The sequence below is a fragment of the Capsicum annuum genome, unplaced genomic scaffold (genome assembly GCF_002878395.1).
Source record: "Capsicum annuum cultivar UCD-10X-F1 unplaced genomic scaffold, UCD10Xv1.1 ctg80648, whole genome shotgun sequence".
Taxonomy (NCBI): Eukaryota; Viridiplantae; Streptophyta; class Magnoliopsida; order Solanales; family Solanaceae; genus Capsicum; species Capsicum annuum.
The window spans coordinates 37,997-65,336 of NW_025891307.1; the positions used below are offsets into that span (position 1 = coordinate 37,997).

Sequence of the window (27,340 nt, forward strand, 5' to 3'; positions counted from 1 at the left end):
GACCATTCAACCAGCTTGTAGTGAGTCCTCCTAGCATCCACAGGACTTGGTGATGATTTACTAAATTTTCAGCTTATTAGATTGTTTCAGTTTTAGTTGTTAGTTCCCAATAAAGGTAGATTGAGGCCATATCCCAACAACTCTTTCAGTTCATGGGTTATAGAGGCTTTATTAGACATTAGACAGTTTTTTTCCGTTGTCTTCCATGTTGAGTTTCAATATTTCAAAAGTTACATATTTCTAGTGATTTAGTCCGTAACTATATTTCTAGCTTCAATATATTTTCAAAGTTGAGTATTATGAACAGTTTGCCAGGCCAAGTATCCGCTTGGGATTACTAGTGATTCCAGTGTCATGTTATGTCCAGGTATAGGCTCAGGAAATGACAATATAATTACTCTCTGCAACAATGGAAGATTTGCTCCTTCCTGCTGTTTTACCTCAATTTCAACAGCTTAAAACATCAATGATTTAGAAAAAATGTGAAAAATGAAAATGCTAAAAGATCACTTATTTAGGAACGAGAGAGTAGTATAATAAGTCACCTGCGGTGCTTATGTCGAGGATGCTCATTTATTTTAACAACAAAGTAGATACTATGTTCACTTATACGGATTAGGACCAAAGTATATTTCTTATTTTCTGTTTCAAACACATTGACTAACACAATTTATGGAGCATGTCTAAAAGATGAGGATACGACTGTTTTTATCTTGTTAGAATACATTACTTCCTCCGCCCCATATTAGTTGTTATCTTATCAAAAATAGTTGTCCACCTTACTAAATCAAGAAAACATTAATTAAATTTGTCTCGAATTACCTTTGCAATTAATTCTTTTTGAAAATTTTCGCACTTCTTTATAAAGTTTCTATTATGGATCAAACAGAATAAGCAAACCACAAGCAAAAAAAAAAATAATAAGAACACATAAATTTACGTGAAAATCCCTGCGAAAAAACTCACGGGCAGAGCCAGAGGCAGAGGCAGAGGAATTCACTATAATGGAGAGAAGTACAATGTGGAGACAATAGTTTCAATTTTGTATATATGAGAACAACACGAAACAGCCCACTAAACGCACTTATCTAATACGTGCATACAAATAAGTCCTAGGTCCAAAAACATACAGGTCCATACCGCAGGGCTTCGCCCCCGCACCCCTAATGGGATCAGTGGTGGGCTTCAGGATTGGGTCCGATCCCTATGCTACCACCACAAACCCCATGAAAAATCACAAACATGGATTACACCGTGAACTTTGTAGGGCCGGATTAACAAAATTCGGGTCACAAACTCTAACAGTTTCCAAGAAATTTTTTAAGGGGTAAATTAGCAAAAATAGCTTCTTATTTCTGATTTCTTAACATCTGTATAAAAAAAGAAAATGACCAATTAATATGGGAGTCGGGACGGAGGGAGTACATCTCTTCTACTACTTCAAAATACCTGAAGATTCTCCTTACCTCATACTAGTATGGAAAATACATGCACATAAGTTAGCCATGGGTTATGGAAATTAATTCAGTCTAAAATCTGTCATGAATGAATTTATTAACCAAGATATTATTAACACACCTAATTAAATATTAATAACAGTTACTTTTCAAAGGTTCTGCACTTGGCGCCACCAGTCCATTTCACTAGTAACAGTCGAAACATTAACCATTAATTCTTCTTCTTTTTATCTAGCAGAAAACAGGACATATTTTCTGTTTTTTCCCATTTCTCTTAGAAAAATAAACCAAAGCATGGGACTCCATAAAATTATTGTGATCACTATTGTCATCTCCTTTCTCAGTAATATTGAGTCAACTCGTCCTCCGTTTTCATGTGACACATACAATCCAGATACCATAAAATTTAAATTTTGTAATTTCTCATTACCCGTTGATCAAAGAGTTGACGATCTAATTTTACGCCTGAATTTGGACGAGAAAATCTCACAATTGGGTAACACTGCACCAGCCATTCCTCGGCTTAATATCCCTGCTTATGAGTGGTGGTCGGAGGCATTACATGGCCTATCGACAGAAGGATTAGGGGTGTTTTTGAATAGAAGTATTAAAGGTGCAACTCAGTTCCCTCAGATCATTCTTACTGCTTCTACCTTTGATGAAAATCTCTGGTATCGCATTGCTCAGGTATAAATTAATTTGCTCTTTTTAGGCCTCTGCTATAGTATACTTAATTCGAATCCATGTTCAGTTTTATACGTGATGTTTAATTGGACACAGAACACTAAGTGGAGGAAGGGATACAGTTTTTGTTTTTTTGTGTGCGCATATACTTAAGTTTTCGAATCCCCTTGGCATAACAATATCTTTTCAATTTCTTGGCTCCGCGAAGGCACCACTGATACTAAGATATTAGTGATAGTGGGAAAAAAATTATGTAACAGTTGATGTGCACTTTAGGTAAAGAAAATGCCAAATGAAAGTTTAAAATCTCTATAATTAAGTGGAAATCTCTGAAAGATGTGAGAAAATGGATTTTTGAACTGTACTGTTAATGGAAATGAATATTATCTAATGAAGACATTTTAAGATGAAAGATGTTATATAACAGTAGTTGTAAAAGTATCACGATCGTCCAATCAAAAGGGTTTCAACTTTTTCAAATGAACCATTTGAAGACCTATTGATTCTAGCAACAGATTGCCGAGTTGATCATTTGGACCAAAACACTCAGGTTATGATCTTCTAAATCTATGTCTTCATGTTCTATCATCTAGCTTATGTTCTTCATGTAGCATTCAGATCGAATGACTACTATGAAATTCCGTTGATACTTCCACGTATTATGGGTAATGTAGGAGACATCTCTATTTTCTCCTTGGGTATACGAAGTAGTATTAGCTACTGCCTATCTGATTTGGGATACAATTTTCCTTAGAATGATCACCCGTTCATGAAATTACCTTTTTGTATCTGATTGTATAACATTCTAATTGGATTATCGGAAACAGATATAACGGTCGTAAAAAGATCCAACATATCATTGTATGGTACATAAAGAAATTCGAATGAACGCATTAAATAGCCATTATGAGATGTTGTACTTCATGTAGGCAATCGCGAGAGAGGCAAGAGCAGCATACAATGCTGGTGAACTAAAGGGAATGACATTTTGGGCACCAAATGTGAACATATTAAGGGATCCAAGATGGGGGAGAGCACAAGAAACAGCTGGGGAAGACCCTATGATGGTAGGAAAATATGCAGTGGCTTATGTAAGAGGACTTCAAGGGGATAGTTTTGAAGGCGGCAAGCTCAAAAATGGGAATCTTCAAGCTTCAGCTGGCTGCAAGCACCTTGCTGCTCAAGATTTAGATTACTGGAATGGCCACCATCGTTTCACCTTCAATGCTCAAGTCAGTAACTAACCTGTTATGACAAGTTAAATTACGTTTATCCTTTCATTAAATATTCATTTTCACCTTTTGCTTACCAAAAAGATGGATATTGTTATCGAATACTGCAATGTGTCATTCAGGTTAAACCACAGGATATGGCAGATTCATTTCAACCACCATTCAAGACTTGTGTGGAAGAAGGAAAAGCCACCAGTCTGATGTGTGCTTATAGTCGTCTCAACGGCGTTTCAAACTGCGCTAACTATGATCTTCTGACCACGACTGCTCGCGGACAGTGGGGTTTCAATGGGTAAAGTTTTACTGAAAATTAAGAACCAAATGGATATTTCTGTGTTGGTACCTTCAAAAAGTTTGCTCCTTCCTAAAACTAACTGTTGTCTATTGCTGAAAAGTTACATTGTATCAGATTGCGATTCAGTTCGTGTTATGAATGATTCCCATGGATACACAGCTGAAGATGCAATTGCAGCTTCTATTAAAGCTGGTAATTGATTATTTAATTTCTCTGTTCTCACTATTTGTAGACTTAATGATGTCTTTCCTGTTACTGACTCTATATTCCAAATGAACCTATTTACTGATGATAAAGCTTGTATTTGTACGATTCATTAAGAAAAAAGGGACAATCCGGTGCACTCAATCTCCCGCTATGCGCAGGGTCAGGGAAGGACCGGATAACAAGGATCTATATGTTGGAAGATTGATCATTGACATAAATAAGCATCTACTTAAATGAATTGCAATGTTCTTGCACAATTAATTGGTCGCAATTGTCTGACCTTTTCCTTGTCAAATGCAATTTAGGTATGGATGTAAACTGTGGTTCCTTTGTGCAAAACTACACAAGATTAGCTTTGCAGGCGAAGAAATTACAAGAATCTGATATAGACAGAGCTCTTCGCAATAGCTTCTCCATTAGAATGAGGCTAGGACTATTCAATGGCGATCCAAGAAAACAGGAATACGGTGACATTTCTCCTGCAGAGATTTGTAGACAAGAGCATCAGGATCTAGCCCTTGAAGCAGCAAGAAATGGCATTGTCCTTCTAAAGAATTCTGCAAAACTCCTTCCACTTTCTAAAATCAAAACCACATCCCTTGCTATAATAGGTCCAAAAGCAAATGATTCCGAATTACTTCTAGGTAACTATGCAGGCGTTCCCTGCAAGAATGTTTCATTACTCCAAGGATTTCAGCGGGATGTGAAAAGCATAGGCTACCATCCAGGCTGCAATTTTGTCAACTGCACTTCTGCCGCAATAGATGAAGCAGTAGATATTGCTAAAAAGGCACAGCATGTTGTTTTAGTAATGGGATTAGACCAGCATGTGGAGAGGGAGAACTGGGATCGTGTAGATTTAGGCCTACCTGGCCAGCAAGAGATTCTTATTAAAGCAGTAGCCGAGGCTGCTGTAAAACCTGTTATAGTGGTGTTAGTAAGTGGAGGTCCTATTGATATTTCTTTTGCCAAGGATAACCCCAAAATCGGAGGCATCTTGTGGATTGGTTACCCTGGAGAAGGTGGATCAGCTGCATTGACACAGATTATATTTGGTGAACATAATCCAGGTTAACTTCAGCATCAATAATATTTAGGGGTCGTTTGGAATGCAGCCTAATTTATCATGGGATTATGATCATTGGATTAAATTATCCCACATGGTAGATGGTATAAAATAATTCCAGGCTGGATGGGATAAGGTGGGATATCCAGGATTAAGCCAGGATATCCCACCTTATCCTGCGTACCAAACAACCCCTTCATACTTAATCCATTTTGTTGGAAAACTTGCTTAATATGCTAATCACATTTACCTTACAGGGGGGAGGTTACCAGTAACTTGGTATCCTAAGGAATTCATGAAAATACCAATGACAGACATGAACATGAGGCCTAATTCATCGACTGGATATCCAGGGCGGACTTACAGATTCTACAAAGGGCCAAAAGTTTATAAATTTGGCTATGGTCTTAGCTACACAACTTATGCGTACAACATCACCTCTGTCAGCCCTAACAAACTCTATTTCAATTACCAAATATCAGACAAGACAAGCAAAAACGATTCACTTCATAATATTGCAGTTTCAAAATTTGGATCAGAGGTTTGCAACAAGGCTAAAATATCAGTTAATGTTGTGGTGAAAAACAAGGGGGAAATGGCTGGTAAGCATCCTGTGTTGTTGTTTCTTAGGCCTTCAAAGGTGAAGGATGATGAGGTTCCAAGAAAGCAATTGATTGGATTCAAGAGTGTACGTTTAGGTGCAGCAGAGAAAAGCCAGATTGAATTTATTGTGAGCCCTTGTGAACACTTTACAAGGGCTAATAAGTATGGTATATCAGTAATTGATGAAGGGAAATATTATCTTGTTGTGGGAGATAAGAAAAAGTCTGTAACTGTTTCCATATGAGTACCCTTTAAATGGGAAATTTGTTATGCAAATTATATGAAATTAGTGGAAAAGATACGTTGTTTGTTCTATTAAGCAATAACCGTCCATATCCATTTGAAGTTTCACGTTTCAGTGTTTTTCTTAAAACTCCTATTATCCTTGAGGATTTTTTTCTTCTTTTAGTTTTCCCCCACCCTAGTGAGAAAATTGGTCTTGGACCTAACTCACACCCCAAAAGCATCCTAGTGAGAAAATTGGTCTTGGATCTAACTCACACCCCAAAAGCTAGCTCAAGAGGTGAGGATTATCCAAGTCCATATAAGCAAACTATCAGTCCATTCCCCAACCAATGTGGGACTTTTACCCACTCTAACACAGAGCCAGGTCCATCCCCATTTTGGGCTCCCGATCCACGCACCAGTTCCAGTTGGGCCTGGGCGTGAGGGGGTGTTAGAGTGGGTAAAAGTCTCACATTGGTTGGGGAATAGACTGGTAGTTTGCTTATTTGGACTTGGGTAATCCTCACCTCTTGAGCTAGCTTTTGAGGTTGAGTTAGGCTCAAGGTCCATTTCTTGACACCTACCCAGGAGGATCACTAGTGTTCCTAGTTATTCTTGAGCGTGACTCGAAACTTCAACCTAACGGTGGATAGTGAAGGTGCTCAACCACTTGAGTTTATTCTTGAGGATACATAATAATGCACTTTTAGTAGGGAAAGAAATACTAATGACGGACAAGAGGAAAAGGAAAAAAAGGGGAACTAGAGGTAGTATTCTTGTCAACATATCATTGATCACAATTCGATGTTTTAGGTTAAGGTATTCAACAATCAATATATTTATAAACAGAAATAATAGTTTAATCTTATTTGAATTTTGAAAGAATAGGACAACTTTTCAATATATTTATAACAGAAGTATAGTTTGACAAAGAAGCAACAAAAAAAATCTGTCCGAAAGGATCCTAAGTCATAACCTTTACAAATTATTAAACATTGAGTCACCACTTAAAAAACGGGTAGATATTGCTGCATCTTCCAAAAAAAATCATTCCAATGTATAAACTGTGTTTGAAGTTCAGTTTTCCAGTTTAAAACTTCAGGGCGCTATGTCCTGAAGTTTACTTTAGAACATTGTGTCATGATTTGTTACTCAAAACTTCAGGATATCGTGTCTTGATTTTCAGTTTTTCAGTTCAGAATCATGACATTGTATCCTTTAGTCCAATTCTCTAGTTGATTTTATTCGGTTGAAAACTTCAGGCCATTGTGTCCTTAACTTTAGATTGTTATTATTTTCAAGTTGAAACTTCAGGATTTTCATTTTTAGCGTCCTGAAGTTTAGTTTTTCCAATTACAATTCTAGGGGCGTCATTGCATCCCAAAGTTGGAACTGTATAGTTCAAACTTCAGCCTTGTATCCTGAAATTTAATTGTTGCGGTTTCAACTTTAGACCACCAGAAAAGAGAAACAATAAGGAGAGCAAGAAAGAAGCAACCACAATACTGACCAATTTGATGTTGTTTTCTTATAATTTGGTCACTAAGAAATGCGAATATTTATAAATTTGTGTCCTTAAGTTTTAGAAGTGTAATTCAAACTTCAATTTATATTCATGTGAGAATCCGGTAATGAGACTTGTACAATCTAAGAGTCGTTCTTGATTGCGAGATAAAAGCTTTTGTTGATGTGGATATTAAGAAGAAGAAGATGACATATGAGAAGAAAAGCGATAGTGGAAGAAGAGAGAAGGGGCTACTTATCCGGAATTTCTTCATTCACAACACTCAAAATTTTAAATCTCTTATTAAAGGTGAATGCATTCCTATCATCCTATCACATATTTTATCAATAGGAATCATGCTAAAAAGTCATACCATTTTTTTTTTTTGCATGCTTTGCATCGGTACACTACTTGTGGGAATACTCATTCCTATGTAGCCAAATGTCATAATCCAATTAATAATTATGGTGATCTAGTAAACTTCACTCCGCACAAAATTAAATTACATAGAGGGAGTTAAAATTAGAATAGGAACAAATGATGATCGCCATTTGTACCTAATTTGCACAGTTTGCTCACATGCAAAAGAGTCTCTACCAATTTTAGATGGTGTGTCAAAGTGAAAGAGAGGCGTAAGGGAGAAATTTCTCACTTCTGCTCTTCCGCAAAAGTTAAGACATTCAAACTTGCACATAAAAAAAATTGACGTATTTTGAAAGGTTATAAATGACGATCGCACTTCCAGTGGTAGGAGACTAACTTAGCTTAGACTTGAATATGGATCCTTCCTAGAAGCTGGTACTCAATACTTGTGTTCTAAATCCTGTTATTCTCTTTTGGAAATTTGTGCTTACTAAGTCTGTGTTTGAACACGTCATTGATTGATTTATTCATTGTTGTCTGATGCTTGTGATTAATAAAACATGTTGAATATCCACTATTGTATTTATTTATTTATTTATTTTCAAATTAATATATATAGAGCTGCTGTCTAAATGGTGAGCCTAATCACATTACAGTAATGGCAAAAAAAGAATGAAATTTAAGTTGATGAACACGAGAAAATCAACACGCGCGCGCACATATATATATCTTCTTCATCATTTTCTCCAAAGGCTGATTGTTGAATTTAAAAGAAGAAGTAACAAGAAGATGCGGAGAAGTAAAGAAGAGAGATTGAAGCAGAAGAATGAGAATTTCTTATTTCTTCATCAATGAAACAGTACAAAATGAGCATATATAAATTAGTTAGTTAACTAACTTGAGGGGAGCCTTGGAGTAACTGGTAAAGTTGTTGTCATGTGATCAGGATGTTATGGGTTCATGCCTTGAAACAGCCTCTGGCAAAAATGTAAGGTAAGGTTGCATACAATACACTTGTATGTTGGGGCCCTTCTCTGAACCTTGCACATAGCAGGAGCTTTACTGTACCGGGCTGCCCTTTTTTTTAGTTAGCTAACTATCTTATAACTAACTATTTTAAGTACTTAGATACAATGACTATTTTATCCTTATAGTCAAAGTCTCTATATCCTCAATACTCCCCCTCGAGCTAGGTGGTGCAAACACATTAAGCATTCCTAGTTTGGAACATAGATGTTCATGTTGAGCTCTGCTTAAAGCTTTTGTTAGAGGATCAGCTTGTTGAGACTTTGTAGGAACATACTCAACACTATCATACCTTATTATCCTCATTGCAGCTTCTAGATGAGACTTCTTAGATTGTTGATATGCTGCTACACCTAATTCAAGATCAGTAATACTTCTACTTGGACTTTTGACATAATCATCCACTTCTTTAGTAGTCAATTAGATATTTGTTTCTAATGGTGTAGATATAGGTTTTGATGCATTTAAACATGTTTCAACAATCAATTATAATGCATATTTTCTTTGATGCATTAGTATACCTGAGTTTGATCATGCAAACTCAATTTCAAGAAAGTATCTTAGCTCCCCTAAGTCTTTCATTTTGAAAGCCCGACTTAGTGTTGCCTTAGTTTCTTGAATCAATTACAGGTTACTACCAGTAATCAGCAAATCATCAACATATACAAGTATAATTATTAGATCACTTTCGTTTTTCTTCAAGAACAAGGAATAATCATATGCACATTGTTTAAAACTAAACTTAAGAATTGCTTTTAGTAACTTTATACTATATTGCCTTGGGCCTGTTTTAGGCCATACAAGGATTTAAGAAGCCTACATACTAGTCTTGTTTCCCTGGGATCTTAAAGCCTTGTGGCAACTTCATGTGTATCTCATCATATATTTCACCCTGAAGAAAGGCATTGTACACATTTATTTGATGATGTGTCAATGTCTTATAGAAGCAATAGCTAAGATAGACCTGAATGTTACCATCTTGCTAAAGGAGAAAATGTCTACTAATGGTCAACCATTTCGTACTGGCTAAAGCCTTTTGCTACTAGTCTATCTTTGAATCTAAATCTCACCAGTATCCTTGTATTTGATCCTAAAATTCACTTGCAACCTATAGCTCTTTTCCCTTCAGGTAGTGAAACCATAGTCTAAGTGTTGTTCCCTTCTTGAGTTACTATTTCAATCTTCATTGCATCTACCAATCTTGGGTCTGAAACTGCTTAAATATAGGGTGATAGTTCAATATCAGTAGAACTAGCAGCAACAAAGTCTTAATATGAAGCGAGTAGGTGATCATACTAAATGTAATTAGAGATACTATAGGGAGTAGTAGAACTTAACTTCTCAGTTTAGACAAATTATTTTAACTAAATAGGTACAGATTTGGTCCTAGATGATCTTTGAGATGCATCAGTAGTATTAGATTGTTGTTGAGCTGGACCTGCTTTAGTAATTTGAGGAAAAGGATTATCCGTGAAGACTGGTGGTAGTGGATTAACTAACACAGAAGTAGATTGTGTTGGTCCCACATTAGATGTTTAAGTAGGAATATATGCATCCTCAGAAGTGATACAAGTCAAATGGCCATCCTAACATTTGAAGACATGATTGAAAACCATCACGTAAAGGCTCAAGACTTGGTCACCCAAGAGCACAAGAATATGCAAGGAAAACCCATTTGAGCCTACCATTCATCAAGGCCATAAGTGGAAAATTGCTTGGAGCATTGAAGACTTGAGGATTCTCGGGTTTGGCCACTTAATGGATCATGGTTTTGGGCTATCTTCATTAAGGGCAATTTGGTCACTTTATTGTGCCCAAAATGCACTCCATGGACACTCCTTTTATTAAGAGTAGTGTAGTCATTTTACCTTTATTTTGTAATAACTATAAGTAGTCGCTTTAGGGTTCATTTGATAGTTAGTTATTTATTGATATAAGATAAACTCTCTCTCTAGTGTGAGGAGTGTAATACCCCTTAGTTGTAGGGCTTGAAAAAGCCACCAATCCGTAACTAGGACTGCCCAAGTGTGGATATCACTTGTGCTGCATTGTTGGCTTGATATGTTCGTGTTTAGAGAAGGTAAAGTCCCTCTTGTGTCAATGTTAGAGTTAGGTTTGTGTCGTGAATAGTGTTAAGGGTCCAAGAGTCTCACAATTCTTGGGTTCTTAAGATTGTCCCTTCATTTGGTCTAACTATTTATCTTATATCTTGTTGTATCCGTTGCTTTTTTGTTGTTGTTAATATACCCTTAACTTTCTTATTGTTGTAATCTTATTGTTTATGTGTTGATATAGTGAAGCCATGTGAAGTTCTTTTGATTCACTATAGTCATTGTAATCTTGTGTTCTCTATCTATCTTGTTGAATATTGTGGTTGTTGTCTTGAAAACATACAGAAGCCGAGTGGGGCCTTTGATTCTCTAGTGTTATTGTCTTATAGATCTCTTGATTTTCTTGTTGTGTGTTTGATCTTGAATCATTTGGTATCAGATCATGGCTTGACCTTGTTCCCACAAGATCAATCTTAGGCTCGTAAACTTGAAAATCGAAAAAAAATTATTGAAAAAAAATAGAAAATTCCAGAAAAAGGGTGAAAACTGTCCATTTTTTTGTTCTTGGCCGAAAGTTGTTCTTGTGAAGTTGTCTTGGCCGAGACTTGTACTAGAGATAGTAGATTTTTGTTTGTCTAGTGTTTTCTTGTGTTGGTTTCTGAGCTAGTAGATTTTTGTTTGTCTAGTGTTTTCTTGTGTTGGTTTCTTTCTCATTGACACAAAAGGTCTCTAGATCTAAAATTGAGCTTATAATATTGACCTTGTTGTTGTGAACTTGAAGTGGCCATGTGTTGTGATTTGAAGTTGGCCGTGTGTTATACTTTGTTGTTGAAGATTGGAGGACATTGTTGGTGGGTTGTTGATGTGTTATTAAAAGGTTGTTGTTGTGTTCATATTGTTCTTCATCTCTTCTCATACTTAAACCAACAAAAAGTGCAAATAGATTCAAAAGGAGTGAAGATAAAAGTTGTAAAGTGTGTTTGTGAGAAGACTTAAGCCATCACTTCCTAGACTTGCCATCAACTTTTTCAACTACTATCCTTAAATCAAGGAGCCTTGTTTGGTGGAACTAGTACAAGTCAAGATCATCTGTTTGAGATTAAACTTACAAAGGACGTAAGACTTATACTTTTTCTTCAAATACAATTGTCGTCCATTCCAAATTGTGTGAAAATTGAAATTTCAAATTTGTAATGAAAGTTGTGTGGGCTCGAGACCAATTACATGCTGCCATGTCACCCTAATTACTATTTACCTTCAATATTAAGCTCAAATTTGTATTTTTCTAGTTTCTAATTGTTGATTCTTGGGTTCATTAGTTGATCCTAGAACAAATTAACAAACTAGTAAACTCCTACTAGATTGTCAATTCGTCCTTTGCATCCATTATTCGTGTCTACGTTTCTTTTGTGATTTTTTCATTTTTATAAATCCTAGTACTTCTTGGTTCAAGTTCGAACATCATTTCCTTGAGTCTTCAAACAAAGAATCCCTTCCGACCAAGGAGTAGACTCACCCCTGACTCATCACGAACTACAAGCTGACTTGCAACACTTGTAAATCCAAGTGTGAGACGATCAAGTGTGTGAGAGTGTGGTGAGGTTTTTTTGAACTAACTTGTGGTTTGCTTTGTAGGCTTGTTCTTTTTTTTTTGTAGGTGCAATTACAATGGAACCCATGACTGCAAGTGCTATTTTGGCTAAACTTGAAGCCATTACCCGCCAATGGGAAGTGATAAATGAAAGGTTGGATCATATGGGAGTTCCAAGGGAGCAAGTGGGCTTCCCGGACACACGTCAAGATAAAGACCGTAGTTCATGTGAGCTATGAGGTAAAAATGCTATCCCCTACACTCCTATGAATGTAGTTGCGGTTTTACCTAGTGTAGGAGTGCATGAGTCTTCATTTTGTGATGCTCTTGATATTTTTAGGTCGCATGAGGACCAAACTCTTGTTGTAGGTATGCAAGCACTAGTTGATCCTTTAGATGACGAAATTGATTCTCCTCGTGAGAATGATTTGTGTCCATCTAGTGCTAACACTTACAACTTGATTAAGGTTCCATTACCAAGTGACAAGAGTATTCAAACACTAGTTGATTTGCTTGAATGTTTAGAAAATCCGTGTTGTGATTGTCCTTGTGAAGACGATTTTTATTGTGGTCCTTTGGCTGCCCGTGATGGTTTGTATGTATGTGAGGACTACTCTTGTGAAACAGAAGATGATATATGCTTAGAAATGCCATCTACTTCTTCTTTATGTGTTTCTTATGTTGGACATATTCCTAGTGGAGATTTTGAAACTAGTCGTAAATGCATGCATAAGAACCCTTTATTTGAAGTTGACTTTTGAAACACTTTTCTCAACCCTCTTTTTATTCATGTTACTTCCAATGGTGATAAAGAGGGCTTGCTTAATTTTGAGGATGACACCCTAGGGGAAAGTGAGAGTGGCCAAGACCTAAGACCTTGGTTACGCCTTTCATTTGACCTCGGTAACTTCTTAGGGTGTGAAGGACGAATATTTGTTGGTCAGTCCACTTTTTTGAGTAATATTGCTATATGTGTTGCGTTGACTTTACTTTCAATTAGGGGGCCACCCCTTTGTAATATTTTTGCTAAGCCCCTCATGATTAAAGACAAGGATGTGTGGCTATATCTCAAGTGTGTACCTCTTTGGCATGTTGATATTGTTTATTGTACTAACTCTAACCCTCATGTCATGAGGATGTAGTGCTTGTTTGTCTTCTCTTTATTCTTGCAAGGTTTGGATTAGAGGTCGAATCCTTTTCAAGAAGGGGAGGATGATACAAGTCAAATGGCCACCCTAATTTTTAAAGACATGATTGGAAATCATCATGTAAAGGCTCAAGACTTGGTCACCCAAGGACACAAGAATATGCAAGGAAAACCTTTTTTGAGCCTACCATTCATCAAGGCCATGAGTGGAAGATTGCTTGGAGCATTGAAGACTTGAGGATTCTCGGGTTTGGCCACTTAATGGATCACGGTTTTGGGCCATCTTCATTAAGGGCAATTTGGTCACTTTATTGTGACCAAAATGCACTCCATGGCCACCCCTTTTATTAAGGGTAGTGTAGTAATTTTGCCTTTATTTTGTAATAACTATAAGTAGTCGTTTTAGGGTTCATTTGATAGTTAGTTATTTATTAACGTAAGACAAAGTCTCTCTCTAGTGTGAGGTAGCGCTTGGAAAAGCCACCAATCCATAACTAGGGCTGCCCAAGTGTGGATATCATTTGTATTGCATCGTTGGCTTGATACGTTGGTTTTTATAGGAGGTAAAGTACCTCTTGTGTCAATTTTAGAGTTAGGTTTGTGTCATGAATAGTGTTAAGGGTCCAAGAGTCTCACAATTCTTGGGTTCTTAAGATTGTCCCTTCATTTGGTCCAACTATTTATCTTGTATCTTGTTGTATCTGTTGCTTCCTTGTTGTTGTTGATGTACCCGTAACTTTATTGTTGTTGTAATCTTGTTGTTTATGTGTTGATATAGTGAAGCCTTGTGGGGCTCTTTTGATTCACTATAGTCATTGTAATCTTGTGTTCTCTATCTATCTTATTTAATATTGTGGTCGTTATCTTGAAAACATAGAGAAACCGAGTGGGGCCTTTGATTCTCTAGTGTTATTGTCTTGTAGATCTCTTGATTTCCTTGTTGTGTGTTTGATCTTGTATCAAGAAGATATCATCAATGGCTCACTAAAAAACATCAAGAAATGGAGCTTATTGATCTTTCTTAAGATCTTGAAAGGAAAAATATATTCTCTGAATTCAACATCTTTGTTGAGGAAAACATACTACCAATAAAATTTAATTGTATATACCTTTTTGAGAGTTTTGAGTAGCGATGCGAATGGCTGCTATAGCTCTAGGCTTAAGTTTATTAGATTTCACAAAATTTAAGCACCCTAAAACTCTAAGATGATTAAGATTAGGTTTAGTCTCATAGAGCATTTCATAAAGTGATTTATTATCAAGAATAACATTAGGCATTCTATATATCAAATAACTAGCAACTAAAACACAGTGACCCCAGAATTTGGTTGGAATATGACCTTTAAATTTGATGTCTCTATAGACCTCAAGTATATGGTTATGTTTTCTCTCAGTCATACCATTTTGCTAAGTTGCATAAGCACAAGAGCTCTGATGTAAGATGCCCAGAGCCTTAAACATAGAGTTCTGGACTGAGTTTACAAACTCAGTGCCATTGTCAAACCTTAGACACTTTACTCTTTTATTGAAATGTGTGCTAAAATAAGTAATAAATTGCTTTAATACAATACAAACATCGATTTAGGTTTTGAAAGAACAACCAAGACATCCTAGTGAAGTTATCAACAATTGTTAAGAAGTACTTTTTGCCATCATAAAGCAGTTTTATAAGGTTCCCATACATCAAAATTAATCAAGTCAAAACAAGTATTGCTTTTATAATACTGGTACGAAAAGGTAACTTCACTAGTTTTGCACAAGGACAAACAACACAATCTTTTATAGTAGAAGTACAACTATCTAGAGCAACGGATGAAATTTTATTCAACACTTTTGAAGTGGCATGACCAAGACTTTTATGTTATTAGACTATATCAATAGTGTCACGACCCGAACCAGGTCCCTGGCCGTGACGGACATCCCAAACCATGAAGACACGGGCGTCCCTATCTGTCTGGTAATCATGCACATCATTCATATACTATAGGAAAAATACGGAATTATATAACAGAACGAAATCATGGTCATAAGTTTGATATAATTCAACAATGAAAGATAAAATTCAAAACCATCTGATAACATCTAAAACCGTCTTTGAAATCTCTACTACATGACTAATTACAACTATCTGAAAACTGGGACAAGGCCCCGAGTAGACCAAAAACCTGACTAATGATAAATGCCTAAAAATAAATAGGCCTTCTGAAATATAAAAGGCTCACCAACTGAACTCTGCACTTCTGTCTGAAGAATTCTACTGCTTATGAAGACCCCTAGATTATGCCTCAGAACCTGGAGGGTAAGGGGGTCAATACAATTGTACTAGTACGCAGAGCAATCCAAAATAAAGCTTTTATATAAATAAAATAATTGAGAGCTAGTCATAAAATATGTCATAAGATATAAGTTCAAAACACATGGGCATTATTGATAAAATCATAAAAAAACTTTCTGTCACTGCAATTCATGATCTTTGTATTACTTCTGAGTTAGGTGGCACTCCCCTACAAGTATGATATTCCACGGGCTATATGGAATTTGCGATTGACTCGGTGGGGAAGCCCCTAACCCAAGTGTGCCGCAAGATTTAGAGTGTCTGAGTCCGATACGCCACAGGGCACTAGGCCAATGCATAATAATATACCCGGATTGGGAAATCACAGTTTTGGGCAATGAGTAGTCTGAACTTGTGCCTTATTCGGGGAACCACATAAGCTCTCTTTATACCCAATTTTAGTCTGTTCTGAAACATATATCATTCTAGTTTTAAAATCTGAAAATCTGATTTCAAACATGCACTCTATTCTGTTCTAAATTAACATGGCATTATCTGAGTTGGTGTCGTCACACCAAGACTTGCAAGTCCTATTTCTGAGCCATAATGCATCCTGCATAATTCTTTCATCAAAAACTCAATTCAGACCACCCAAATAAGCAAATAGTAAAAGAGATTTCATGTTCTGAAACATAAGTCAAAACTATGCAAGAATTCTTCAAACATATGGTGGTCATGTGCTTTTGGCAAAATCATGCACTCTTTTATTATATGTATATTCAACATTTATCAACATGCACAACCCTCTATTTTGATTTCAAAATCATATTCAAGTCATAGTATAAATCAAGACGTTTCATATCATGCTTTTCAAAATGCATTCCGATTCATAACATATCCTAAGTAAAGGAAAATTATAACAAGAGAGGGATTTCATTATAATTCATGCTCTCAATTGAATATTCATCCTTAAACAGATGCATACATATATATATAATTCCAAATCAATTTGGGGAAAGGCCTAAAGACCAAAATAATATTAATCAAGGCTTCTAAAACATGCTAGTAATAGTACAATTCAAACCCTTTCCAAAAAATCATAATTTCTAAACCTTTAGCATGAATTAAAGAAGGTTTCTTTGCCCTTGAATTTTTAGGAAAATCCCACGTACCTTAAATTATAAGATCTGAAAGATGAAACCTAGATCTTGATAGATAAAACCCGGATCCTGATTTGTTTCTTGAAGATATTGAACTTAAGACTTGATTTTCTTGAATTTCTTGTTCTTGGAGAAAACCCTAATTCGATCTTATTTTGAGAGTGAAGAGGAAGTTTTTGATGTTGTAAAACTAATATTGACTGATTAATAACGCTTAAGGGGTGATTTAATTCGTGTGAAAGATTTTTGGAGTGAGGAAAAGACCAAAATACCCCTTAGGAACCCCCAAAAAATTGCATAATTACATCAGTTGATGACCAGGGTTGATGGGCCGTCACTCAGGTGATAAGTCATCACCCAGGTGATCACTTTTGGGCTATTTTCACCATTCACTGCCTTAGGCTGATGACCAAGTCTGACAGGCCATCACACAGCTTATAAGTCGTTAGCCTCGTCGTCACGTTTTGACAGACAGACACTTCAAAGTAAAATGAGAATAACTTTCTACTCCGATATTGGATTAAAGAGAAACCAGTAGATTTGGAAAGAGGACTCAAATACCTTTTATTTAATATATAGTAGGCCTCCTAATTCGTTATACAAAGATTTATGGCCGATTTAAGTTGACCCAAGTTTTGATGCTCACTTAAACTCGAACGATAGGAAAGCTTTCAACTCGTCCTTGAGTTTGAGGACCTCTATGATCTCAATTCATGCCATGATTAACACACTATATTTGCACTAGATTTATGGCTTTTGGATCATCTATGCACAGAAATGATGGTTTTCGTTCTAGCCTGAAATGCTGGGGGTTACATTATCTCTCCCTTGGGATCATTCATCCCCAAATGATGGGTCGGAATGTTGAAGTCTTAAAGGTATGGAATAACGTGGGCATGATACATCTTCTAAGAAAAGATATAGCCGAGCTAAAATATTTAAACTTCTATCATGAAACTGAATTCTGTGCTGACTTGACTTTACTTGCTTTAAGGAGCTGATTAATGCTGAGAGTTTAGGATTCCCTTGAAGTGCTCATGATCAAATCATACATATTGAATTGAGAAGTGATAACTTATGCAAGTATGAATCATGAGACAACTGGACTTAGATAGTATCAGGGTATTACACTGTCCAAGCTAAAATACTTGGGAAAATTTGACATTATGCGCTGAACTCTTATGAACTAAGTCATGACTAAATAGCTGAGTTTGAAACATGATGCTTGGACTGAACTGGATTCACAATTTACATGGATAGAATAGATTATCTCTTCAACACTCTTTCTAAAGAAGTTACAGTAGCATTAGAGAGCAAAGAATCTTAGGCATGATTTACACAAGACATCCAACTAAGGGATCACAACCTTGGCACTACTCTATTGCATGGAATATAGACATTTAACTCATAAGCTAGGATAGAATTTTTGGGCCTTAGGCAATGCAACTTCTTACTTTCAAGCTTAGTACACTTCAAGAATACTCCCTTAACTATACTATCCCCTTCAAATACCATACACATTTGATTCAACTTATAATTCTCATATAGGCATTGATAACTCTTTCTACTAATGTCTAAAGTAGCTTAAATCCCTTTACTGTGATCGAGCCTAACTCTAAATCACAAAATACAATCTGCCACACCACGATACTAGTCTAAACCATATGATTTAATCTTCCATACCTCTTTAGAGATCACACCCTAAGCATAATGTGCCTTATCACTTCAATGACCAACTCTGAACTTTTACTATGGATTCACTAGAATATATTGTGTTTCTCCACTTAAATCCCAACATGTCATTCAAGCATATCTTTATAAACACATATGAACTTCAAGGCAAACACCCATAAAGACATACTTCACACATTCTCTAAACCACTACCCAAGAACATACACACATAAATATTTACTAACCATCACATGTATCAAAGACTGGCCCTAAATCTTACTTCACACTTATGGTCTTATCCAAAATAAACATTCAATGATCTTTCATCAACAACAAATGTTCACTCATCACCACTATCATTACATAAGGAGGAATCACTAAAAGGTTAGAATATAAGACCTTGAAGCATGAAAGGATATTATATGAGAGTTGACACTTAACTGAAACCTGAGGAACAACGAATCAACATCATGGATTCATCAAAGCGATCTAAGTTGAGGGCATACCTGGCTATAAGCTAAATTTCGCCAATCGTTTGGCGTGCAACATGAGTTATGAAAACCAAGCACACTATAAAGCATGAGTGCATGAGTCATGAGCTGCATGACCTCAACTTGGAGTTCATAACTTATGGAATATGATTCCAACTATTGAAATGAACTGGAATTCCTTATTTAGGAACTGGAAGAGCACGTGATTCTCTATCATATACATGAACATGAACTATGATCATGGAACTGAAACGTAAGGCATGAGTAGGTATTGGGATAAATAAAAAATACTGAGATAAGAATGGGTTGAGTCTCACTCTGTCACGACCTGAACTGGGGCCCTGGCCTTGATGAGCATTTCGAACCATAAAGGCCCGAAACACCCCTATCTATCTGGTAATCATGCACACAATTCATATGATAAAGGAAATATGGAAGATTCACAATACTACGGAAACATGGTCAACCTGAATGTAATCATAACACTGAAAACTGAAATCCAAGATATATCTGAATAATAATGTCTGACTCAGTTTACGAAATCTCTACTATAGACTAAACAAACTGTCTGAAAATTGGGACAAGGCCCCCAGTAGATCAAAATAGAACTAAAGATAATTATCTGAAATAACCAGGCCTTCTGAATGATAGAAGGCTCACCACTGCACAATCTGATCTGCAATCTGAAATATCTACTATTTATCTGAACCCCTAGACTGTGCCTCAGATCCTGGAGAGAGGGGGGTCGGCACAAAATCAGTGGCACGTAAAGCAATCCAAAATAGAGTACTTGAACATATATATAAAATAGATCAGAGCAATTTTTCATCAAACGTCATGCATAAAATAGTTTCTGGAAACACATGGGCATCATTCGAGTAATCATAAATCATTCTTGTCAAAACAGTTTCTGATCTTTGTATTACTTCTGAGTTAGGTGGCACTCCTCTATATTTTCTGATATTCCACGAGCTATATGGAATCCGCGATTGAATCAGCGGGGAAGCCTCCAACCCGAGCGTGCCACAAGGGTTGGAGTCTCTGATTCTAATACACTACACGGTACTAGGCCAGCGTAATATAAGATATACCCAGATCGGCAAATCACAGTTTCGGGCAATAAAATCTGGACTCATTCCTTCTTTGGGGAACTACCTAACATCTCTTTCTGCCTAATTTTTAACCATTTCTAATCATGCAACATTCTAATCACAAAATCTGTAAATCTGATTTCAAACATGCATTCTATTCTGTTCTGAATTTATCATGGAATTTTTTGAGTTGGTGTCGTCACACCAAGACTTGTAAGTTCTATTTCTGAGCCATAATGTAATAAGCATGATCTTTCATAAAAATGTAGTTTCAGACCACCCAAAACAAGTAATTTGCATAAAAGATTTCATGTTCCAAAAACTCAAGTCAAAACCATGCAAAAACTTTCATCAAACATATGGTGATTATATGTATATTCAACATTCACAACCCTCGCTTTCGTATTCAAAAGTCATATTCAAAACATAGCAAAAGCCAAAGAACTTCATAACATGCTCTTCAAAACGCATTCAAAATAATTTATATCATACCAAGATGAGAAAACTCATAACAAGAGAGGAATCATTATAATTCATGATCTCAATTGAATAACCATTCTTGAATACATACGTACATATATACATAATTTCAAATCAATTTGGGGGAAAGGCCTAAGACGAAAACAATACCGTCAAAACTTCTAAAACATGATTATATTCATAAACCTCAAAACCCCATTCTTAAAACATGATTTCTATGCCCATGAGATTTTAGGAAAAACCCCGCATACCTCAAATTAGAATGACAATAAGTGCTTATTAAAGTCTATGACCTGGGGATTCCAAATATGTGATCAACTTCGAAAACTATGGTTGAATCTTGAACTACTTGGGTTTTTATTTTGAAACCCTAGAGAAGATTCTTGATGATTTTGATGAAAATAGGGTTAAGTTGCTCAAACATACCCTAAATCCTTTTTTTGGACGGTTTTAAAGGTTAGGAAAAAGTCAAAATTACCCTTAATGACTCCTAAACGGAATTAAAAATTTGAACTAAAAAAAACACGATTTCGAGTGCCACCGCGATGCGCCACAATCATGGCGGTCCACTGGAATTTGACGAGTGGGAAATTGGGTGCCTCCACGATGCGCCACCATCATGGAGCCCTACTGGAATTTGACGATTGAAAATTTGACCCTCTCCGGGATGCGCTAGACACCAAAATGATGATGTTTACGACTGGAACTATAAACTATTCATAACTTCATCACCGAGGGTCTGTTTTGGACGAATCTTATATCGTTGGAAAGCTAATTCAGTCATATACATAATGAAAGGTTGAAATGTAGGAAATTATTCATGAAAATTAATTTAGATCATTCTAGAAGCTAATGCTTAGACTTTTCATGGACGAAATTTAGCTAAGAAGACGTCGGGAGATTACACACTCTCACTTTCTGATATTCTATATCATACTGACATCATTATTAGAATATGAGAGCCTAACTTGGTTATTTGTTCTATCATCTCCCCCTTAGCTTCAGGTCATCATCACATTCACCTTCATGGACATCAACTGTTTAAACTTAATGTCTAGTACTAAACATGATTTACAACCTAACCTGACACGCAATTCTCATAAAACATTCATCATTAATCTTAAGCCACTATTCTTACATCCATATTCTACATCTAAATTCAAGCCTATAGTCTAGCATCAATCATCTACTACCAATGAAGAATGCAACATAATATACTAGTCCATCATATTGGGATATTCTATCCAAATACCTCAAAAATCTACTACATTCCTTCTCACAAGTAGTACTAGTTTACAACTACCAACGAAAAGAAGGTCAAGGGGAGGGGGGGTAAAGTCACATAATAGAAATGGTCAACCTTAATCTTATATTATAACTCCATACAATCTTATCTACTTATATGGTTTTCGCACATGACACTTACTTACCCAAGCGTACATTTAGACTACCTTCAAATTCCATAAACGACTATGAGTCTATAATTATAACTTACTGGCTCATCTAGCCATTTTCATACTTCAAGCAGACAACAATTCACCTTAACTAATAACTTTTTCTTTATCTTCTACTAAACTAACACACAAGGACTTATCACTTTATTACCAACTCAATCTCATGCAAAAAGATTTGGCTATACATATATTCAATAAATCTCCCTTGCCACTTTTCTTGTCATTATGCCACTAAATCCCAGTTCCAACCAACACAAGAACAATAAGATGAACAAAAAGTTGCTAGTGAATCAAAATAGGCCCCACACGGCTCCACTAGACTTTGAGTTTCAACAACACAATGATAACAAGATTACAAGGGATAGAAACTTAATACACAATAATCAATGATCTAAGAATACATATCTTACTCTGTATGAATAAAAATATGTGTCAAACACTCCCCCTACAGACTACTATACAATTCACACATGCCACTAGCTACCACATTAGTTTATCATTATAAAGGGGTAAATCATCCTCAAACATCGGTTATTCAAATAAAATATTTAGTTACACAAAAAAGTCACCCTCACTCTAACTTCTAACTTTGTGACTTTATATCACCAACTTCTTGGTCTAATCTCATTACCAATAGGTCATGACACCGATACTTTAACTTATACTACTACTCCAGTGGAAATATAGTTCCAACATCCTGCTACACCTCATTTCCTCTTAAGCGTGACATCTACAGCAAATTTTGTTTTTAAAAGGACTAAATACCCTTAATACCGCAGGCTGAAAAACATGATTTCATCAGGATCAAAGTTCACACTAGAATCAATACACGTTGAGGCACTAATGTACTCTTCACAAATCCTTGGACAATTTTTGAAATCTTATATGGCTCAATCAGAAAGGACCATACCATTTAGATTCTAGACTTCTGCACTTGATTCACCTCAACAATGAGACATATTTGAGCACATCAAATTAAGGAAAGAATTGGAATAACTTTACTTTTGTATAGGCAACACCATAGCATGAATTAGAGTATGAAAGAGGAATATTCTGACTCCATAGCACGGACTAGAACATGAAGAAAGAGAAGCATTCCTAAATGCCTAGTAGCCTCCTTCTTATAAGTGTGGCGCACTACACACCCATAAACAAGACTCTACCCGATGTGATTTGGCAGATAACCTGGGACCATAAATCGTGCTCTGATACCAAGTTTGTCACGACCCAAATCGAGTCCCTGGCCGTGACGGACATTCCGAACCATGAAGGCCCAGAAATCCCTATCTATCTGGTAATAATGCACATCATTCCTATACTATAGGAAAATATGGAATTATATAACAGAACAGAATCATGGTCACAAGTCTGATATAATTCAACAATGAAAAATGAAATTCAAAACCATCTGATAACATCTAAAAATCGTCTGCGAAATCTCTACTACATGACTAATAACAACTATTTGAAAACTGGAACAAGGCCTAGTAGACCAAAACCCTGACTAATGATAAATGTCTAAAAATAAATAGGCCTTCTGAAATATAGAAGGCTCACCAACTAAACTCTGCATTTTTGTCTGAAGAAAACTACTGCTTATCAAGACCCCTAGATTATGTCTTAGAACCTGGAGGGCAGGGGGTCAATACAATTATACTGGTACGCAGAGCAATCCAAAATAAAACTTTTATATAAATAAAATAATTAAGAGCTAGTCATAAAATATCTCATAAGATATAAGTTCAAAACACATGGGCATTGTTGATAAAATCATAAAAAAACTTTCTGTCACTGCAATTCATGATCTTTGTATTACTTCTGAGTTAGGTGGCATTCCCCTACAAGTCTGATATTCCACGGGCTATATGAAATCCGTCATTGACTCGGCGGGAAAGCCCCCAATCCAAGTGTGCCGCAAGAGTTGGAGTGTCTGAGTCTGATACACAATAGGGCACTAGGCCAGCATCTAATAATATACCCGGACCGGCAAATCACAGTTTTAGGCAATGACTTGTCTGAACTCGTGCCTTCTTCAGGGAACCACCTAACCTCTCTTTATGCCCAATTTTAGCCTGTTCTGAAACATGCACCATTCTAGTTACAAAATCTGAAAATCTAATTTCAAACATGCATTCTAATCTGTTCTAAATTAACATGGCATTATCTGAGTTGGTGTCGTCACACCAAGACTTGTGAGTCCTATTTCTGAGCCATAATGCATCATGCATAATTCTTTCATCAAAAACTCAATTCAGACCACCCAAACATGCAAATAGTACAAGAGATTTTATGTTCCAAAACATAAGTCAAAACTATGCAAGAATTCTTCAAACATATGGTGGTCATGTGCTTTTGGCAAAACCATGCAATCTTTCATTATATGTATATTCAACATGCACAACCTTCTATTTTGATTTCAAAATCATATTCAAGTCATAGTATAAATCAAGACGTTTCATATCATGCTTTTCAAAATGCATTCAAAATGATTCATAGCATTTCATAAGTAAGGGAAAATCATAACAAGAGAGGGATTTCATTATAATTCATGCTCTTAATTAAATATTCATCGTTAAACACATGCATACATATATATATAATTCCAAATCAATTTGGGGAAAGTCCTAAAGACCAAAATAATATTAATCAAGGCTTGTAAAACATGCTAGTAATAGTAAAATTCAAGCCCTTTCCAAAAAATCATGATTTCTAAACCTTTAGCATGAATTAAAGAAGGTTTCTTTGCCCATGAATTTTTAGGAAAAATCCACGTACCTTAAATTATAAGATCTGAAAGATGGAACCTAGATCTTGATAGATGAAACCCAGATCTTGATTTGTTTCTTGGAGATATTAAACTTAAGGCTTGATTTTATTGAATTTTTTGTTGTTGGAGAAAACCCTAATTTGATCTTATTTTGAGAGTGAAGAGGAAGATTTTGATGTTATAAAACTGATAGTGATTGATTAATAATGCTTAAGGGGTGATTTAATTCGTGTGAAAGTCTTTTCGAGTGAGGGAAAGACCAAAATACCCCTAAGGAACCCAAAAAAAATCACATAATTGCATCGGTTGACGACCAGGGTTGACGGGCCATCACTCAGGTGATAAGTCGTCACCCAGGTCATCACTTTTAGGGTGGTTTATACCATTCACTTCCTTAGGCTGATGACTAGGTCTGACGGGCCGTCACATAGCTGATAAGTCGTCAGCCTCATCGTCGCATTTTGACTGACAGACACTTTGAAGTAAAATGAACATTACTTTCTACTCCAATATAGGATTAAAACGAAACTAGTGGAGTTGGAAGGAGGACTCAAATACCTTTCATTTGATATATAGTAGGTCTCCTAATTTATTATATACAAAGATTTATGGTCGACTGAATTTGACCTAAGTTTCGACGCTCACTCAAACTCGAACGATAGGAAAGCTTTCAACTTGTCCTTGAGTTTGGGGACCTCTATGATCTCAATTCATGCCCAAATAGATTCACACACTACATAATTGATTAACATACTATATTTGCATTAGATTTATGGCTTTTGGATCATCTATGCAATAAAATGATGGTTTTTATTATAGCCCAAAATGCGGGGTGTTACAAATAGTACAGTTAGTTTTAGCAGCTTCAGTAAAAAACTTTGAAACAAGAGGACGCAAGTCCGCATTTTGTTTAGAAATTAAAATTAATGATATGACACGGGAATAATCATGGATATGGACTTAGGAGAGTGCGTGTTGGACCCGAGCCTTGGCATGTGCAATTGAAGTGTAAAAGAGGCCCAAAATGCACCCAAATCATCCTATAAATTACACTAGATGGGTGCCCACTCTTTGAAGGGCCTTTTGGTTATTTTAACTTATATTTTGCAATAGTTATAAAAGGAACATTGTAGGATTTTTAGATTTAGTTTTTGGATATTATTGTAAGTCTTGCAAGACTTAAAACACCATAGTTAGGGCTTGAAAAAGCCACCAACTGAAACTAGGGCAAGATCTAGTGTAGAATCACTAGTGATTGTGTTTGCTTGGAAATGTTGGCACTTGAGAGGTGGAATCCGATCTCGTATCACAGAAGAGATAGGTGAATCGTTGTGTGTAGTATTACAGGTCCAAGAGTGGAATAGGCTCTTGGGTTTTAAGATTACATCTTTGTGCAGTCTATCTATCCATCCCTTGTTTCTTTTATTGTAATCTTGTTAGTGTTTGTAACTTGTAATCGTTCCTCTTATTTCTAGTGAACCCGTAACTTGTTGTTGTTGTTCCATATTGTTATCCATCTTGTTAGTTTGTTGTTTGGGTATTTTTAGGTGTTAAATACCACAATACATTGTGTTTTTGTTGTTGTTTGTTGAACCCGAGAGGGGTCTTCAAAAGGGTCCTCTAAACTAGTGGACTATTTTCAGAGTGTGTTTTTATATGTTCCTTGTCTTAATTGTATCATTTGGTATCAGGGTCATCTTTGATTTTTTTCTAACAAGATCAATCTTGGGCTTGAGAGTTGGAAAAAAAAAGCTTGTGTTCTTGAGTTGTTCTTGATCGAGACTAGTATCTTGTTGTTGTCTTGGACGAGTTGTTAGTGTCAAGATCTTGGTTTCTTTTCTTTGTTTAGTTTTTTCCAAAGTTTTGGTTTTCTTGTTCGCTATCACTTTGAATTTAGATCTAAAATTGAGTTTGAATTGTTGAAAGTCGTTATGTGAACATTGTTGTGGCCGTGTGTTGATGATGTTGTTATAACTTGGCCGAATGTTGAACTTGTAGTTGGACGTTGGTGTTGTTATTGTATATCTTGAAAGGAGTGTCATGGTTGATTTTAAAGTTCTTCACAACCTTTCTCTCTTGTTTAAAACCGAAATACAACACCAAGAAACTAGGTCGTTTGTTGGAGGTTTTGTAGTTGACCTTGTTGTTGTGGAATTGTTGTTGGATGTTCTTGTTGTGGTTGTTGTGTTCTTGAAGTTCTTCACCATATTCATCACCTTATTAACATTAAAGTGAACTTTAGATATTCAAAAGGTAAAAGACAAGGTGTAGTACTTGTTAAGTCTTGAAAGACCCCTAACCACCAAAAGACTTTACATCACATCTCCACCACTTTTCCATAAAACAAGGGTCCATATTTTAAGGAGAAGTACAAGTATAGTCAAAGACTTTTGAGTCTTTAAATTTGAAATTCAAAGACTAGTTTGTACTTTCCTCCATTGAACAATTTCCATCAAAGTCCAAATTGTAGAATTGATCAAGACTTCTAAATTTGGAAAA

General features: G+C 36.0%; 1 protein-coding gene across 1 annotated transcript; it reads left to right on the top strand.

Moving 5' to 3' along the window:
* The first annotated feature begins 1,655 nt into the window (after nt 1-1,655).
* LOC107867543 (probable beta-D-xylosidase 7) lies at nt 1,656-5,867 on the top strand. Its single transcript, XM_016713832.2, has 6 exons — nt 1,656-2,144; nt 3,071-3,373; nt 3,496-3,665; nt 3,769-3,860; nt 4,181-4,945; nt 5,199-5,867. Exons 1-6 carry the CDS (start codon nt 1,752-1,754, stop codon nt 5,786-5,788), a joined length of 2,313 nt encoding a protein of 770 aa, XP_016569318.1. The 5' UTR covers nt 1,656-1,751; the 3' UTR covers nt 5,789-5,867.
* Nucleotides 5,868-27,340: the final 21,473 nt, after the last annotated feature.

What these genes read in the sequence shown, in the direction of transcription:
- LOC107867543 (XM_016713832.2), top strand. Translation starts at nt 1,752, where the DNA reads ATGGGACTCCATAAAATTATTGTGATCACTATTGTCATCTCCTTTCTC. An exon ending in GTTTCACCTTCAATGCTCAA is followed by an intron (nt 3,374 to 3,495) that starts GTCAGTAACTAA and finishes TGTGTCATTCAG; the next exon opens with GTTAAACCACAGGATATGGC. An exon ending in TGCAGCTTCTATTAAAGCTG is followed by an intron (nt 3,861 to 4,180) that starts GTAATTGATTAT and finishes AATGCAATTTAG; the next exon opens with GTATGGATGTAAACTGTGGT.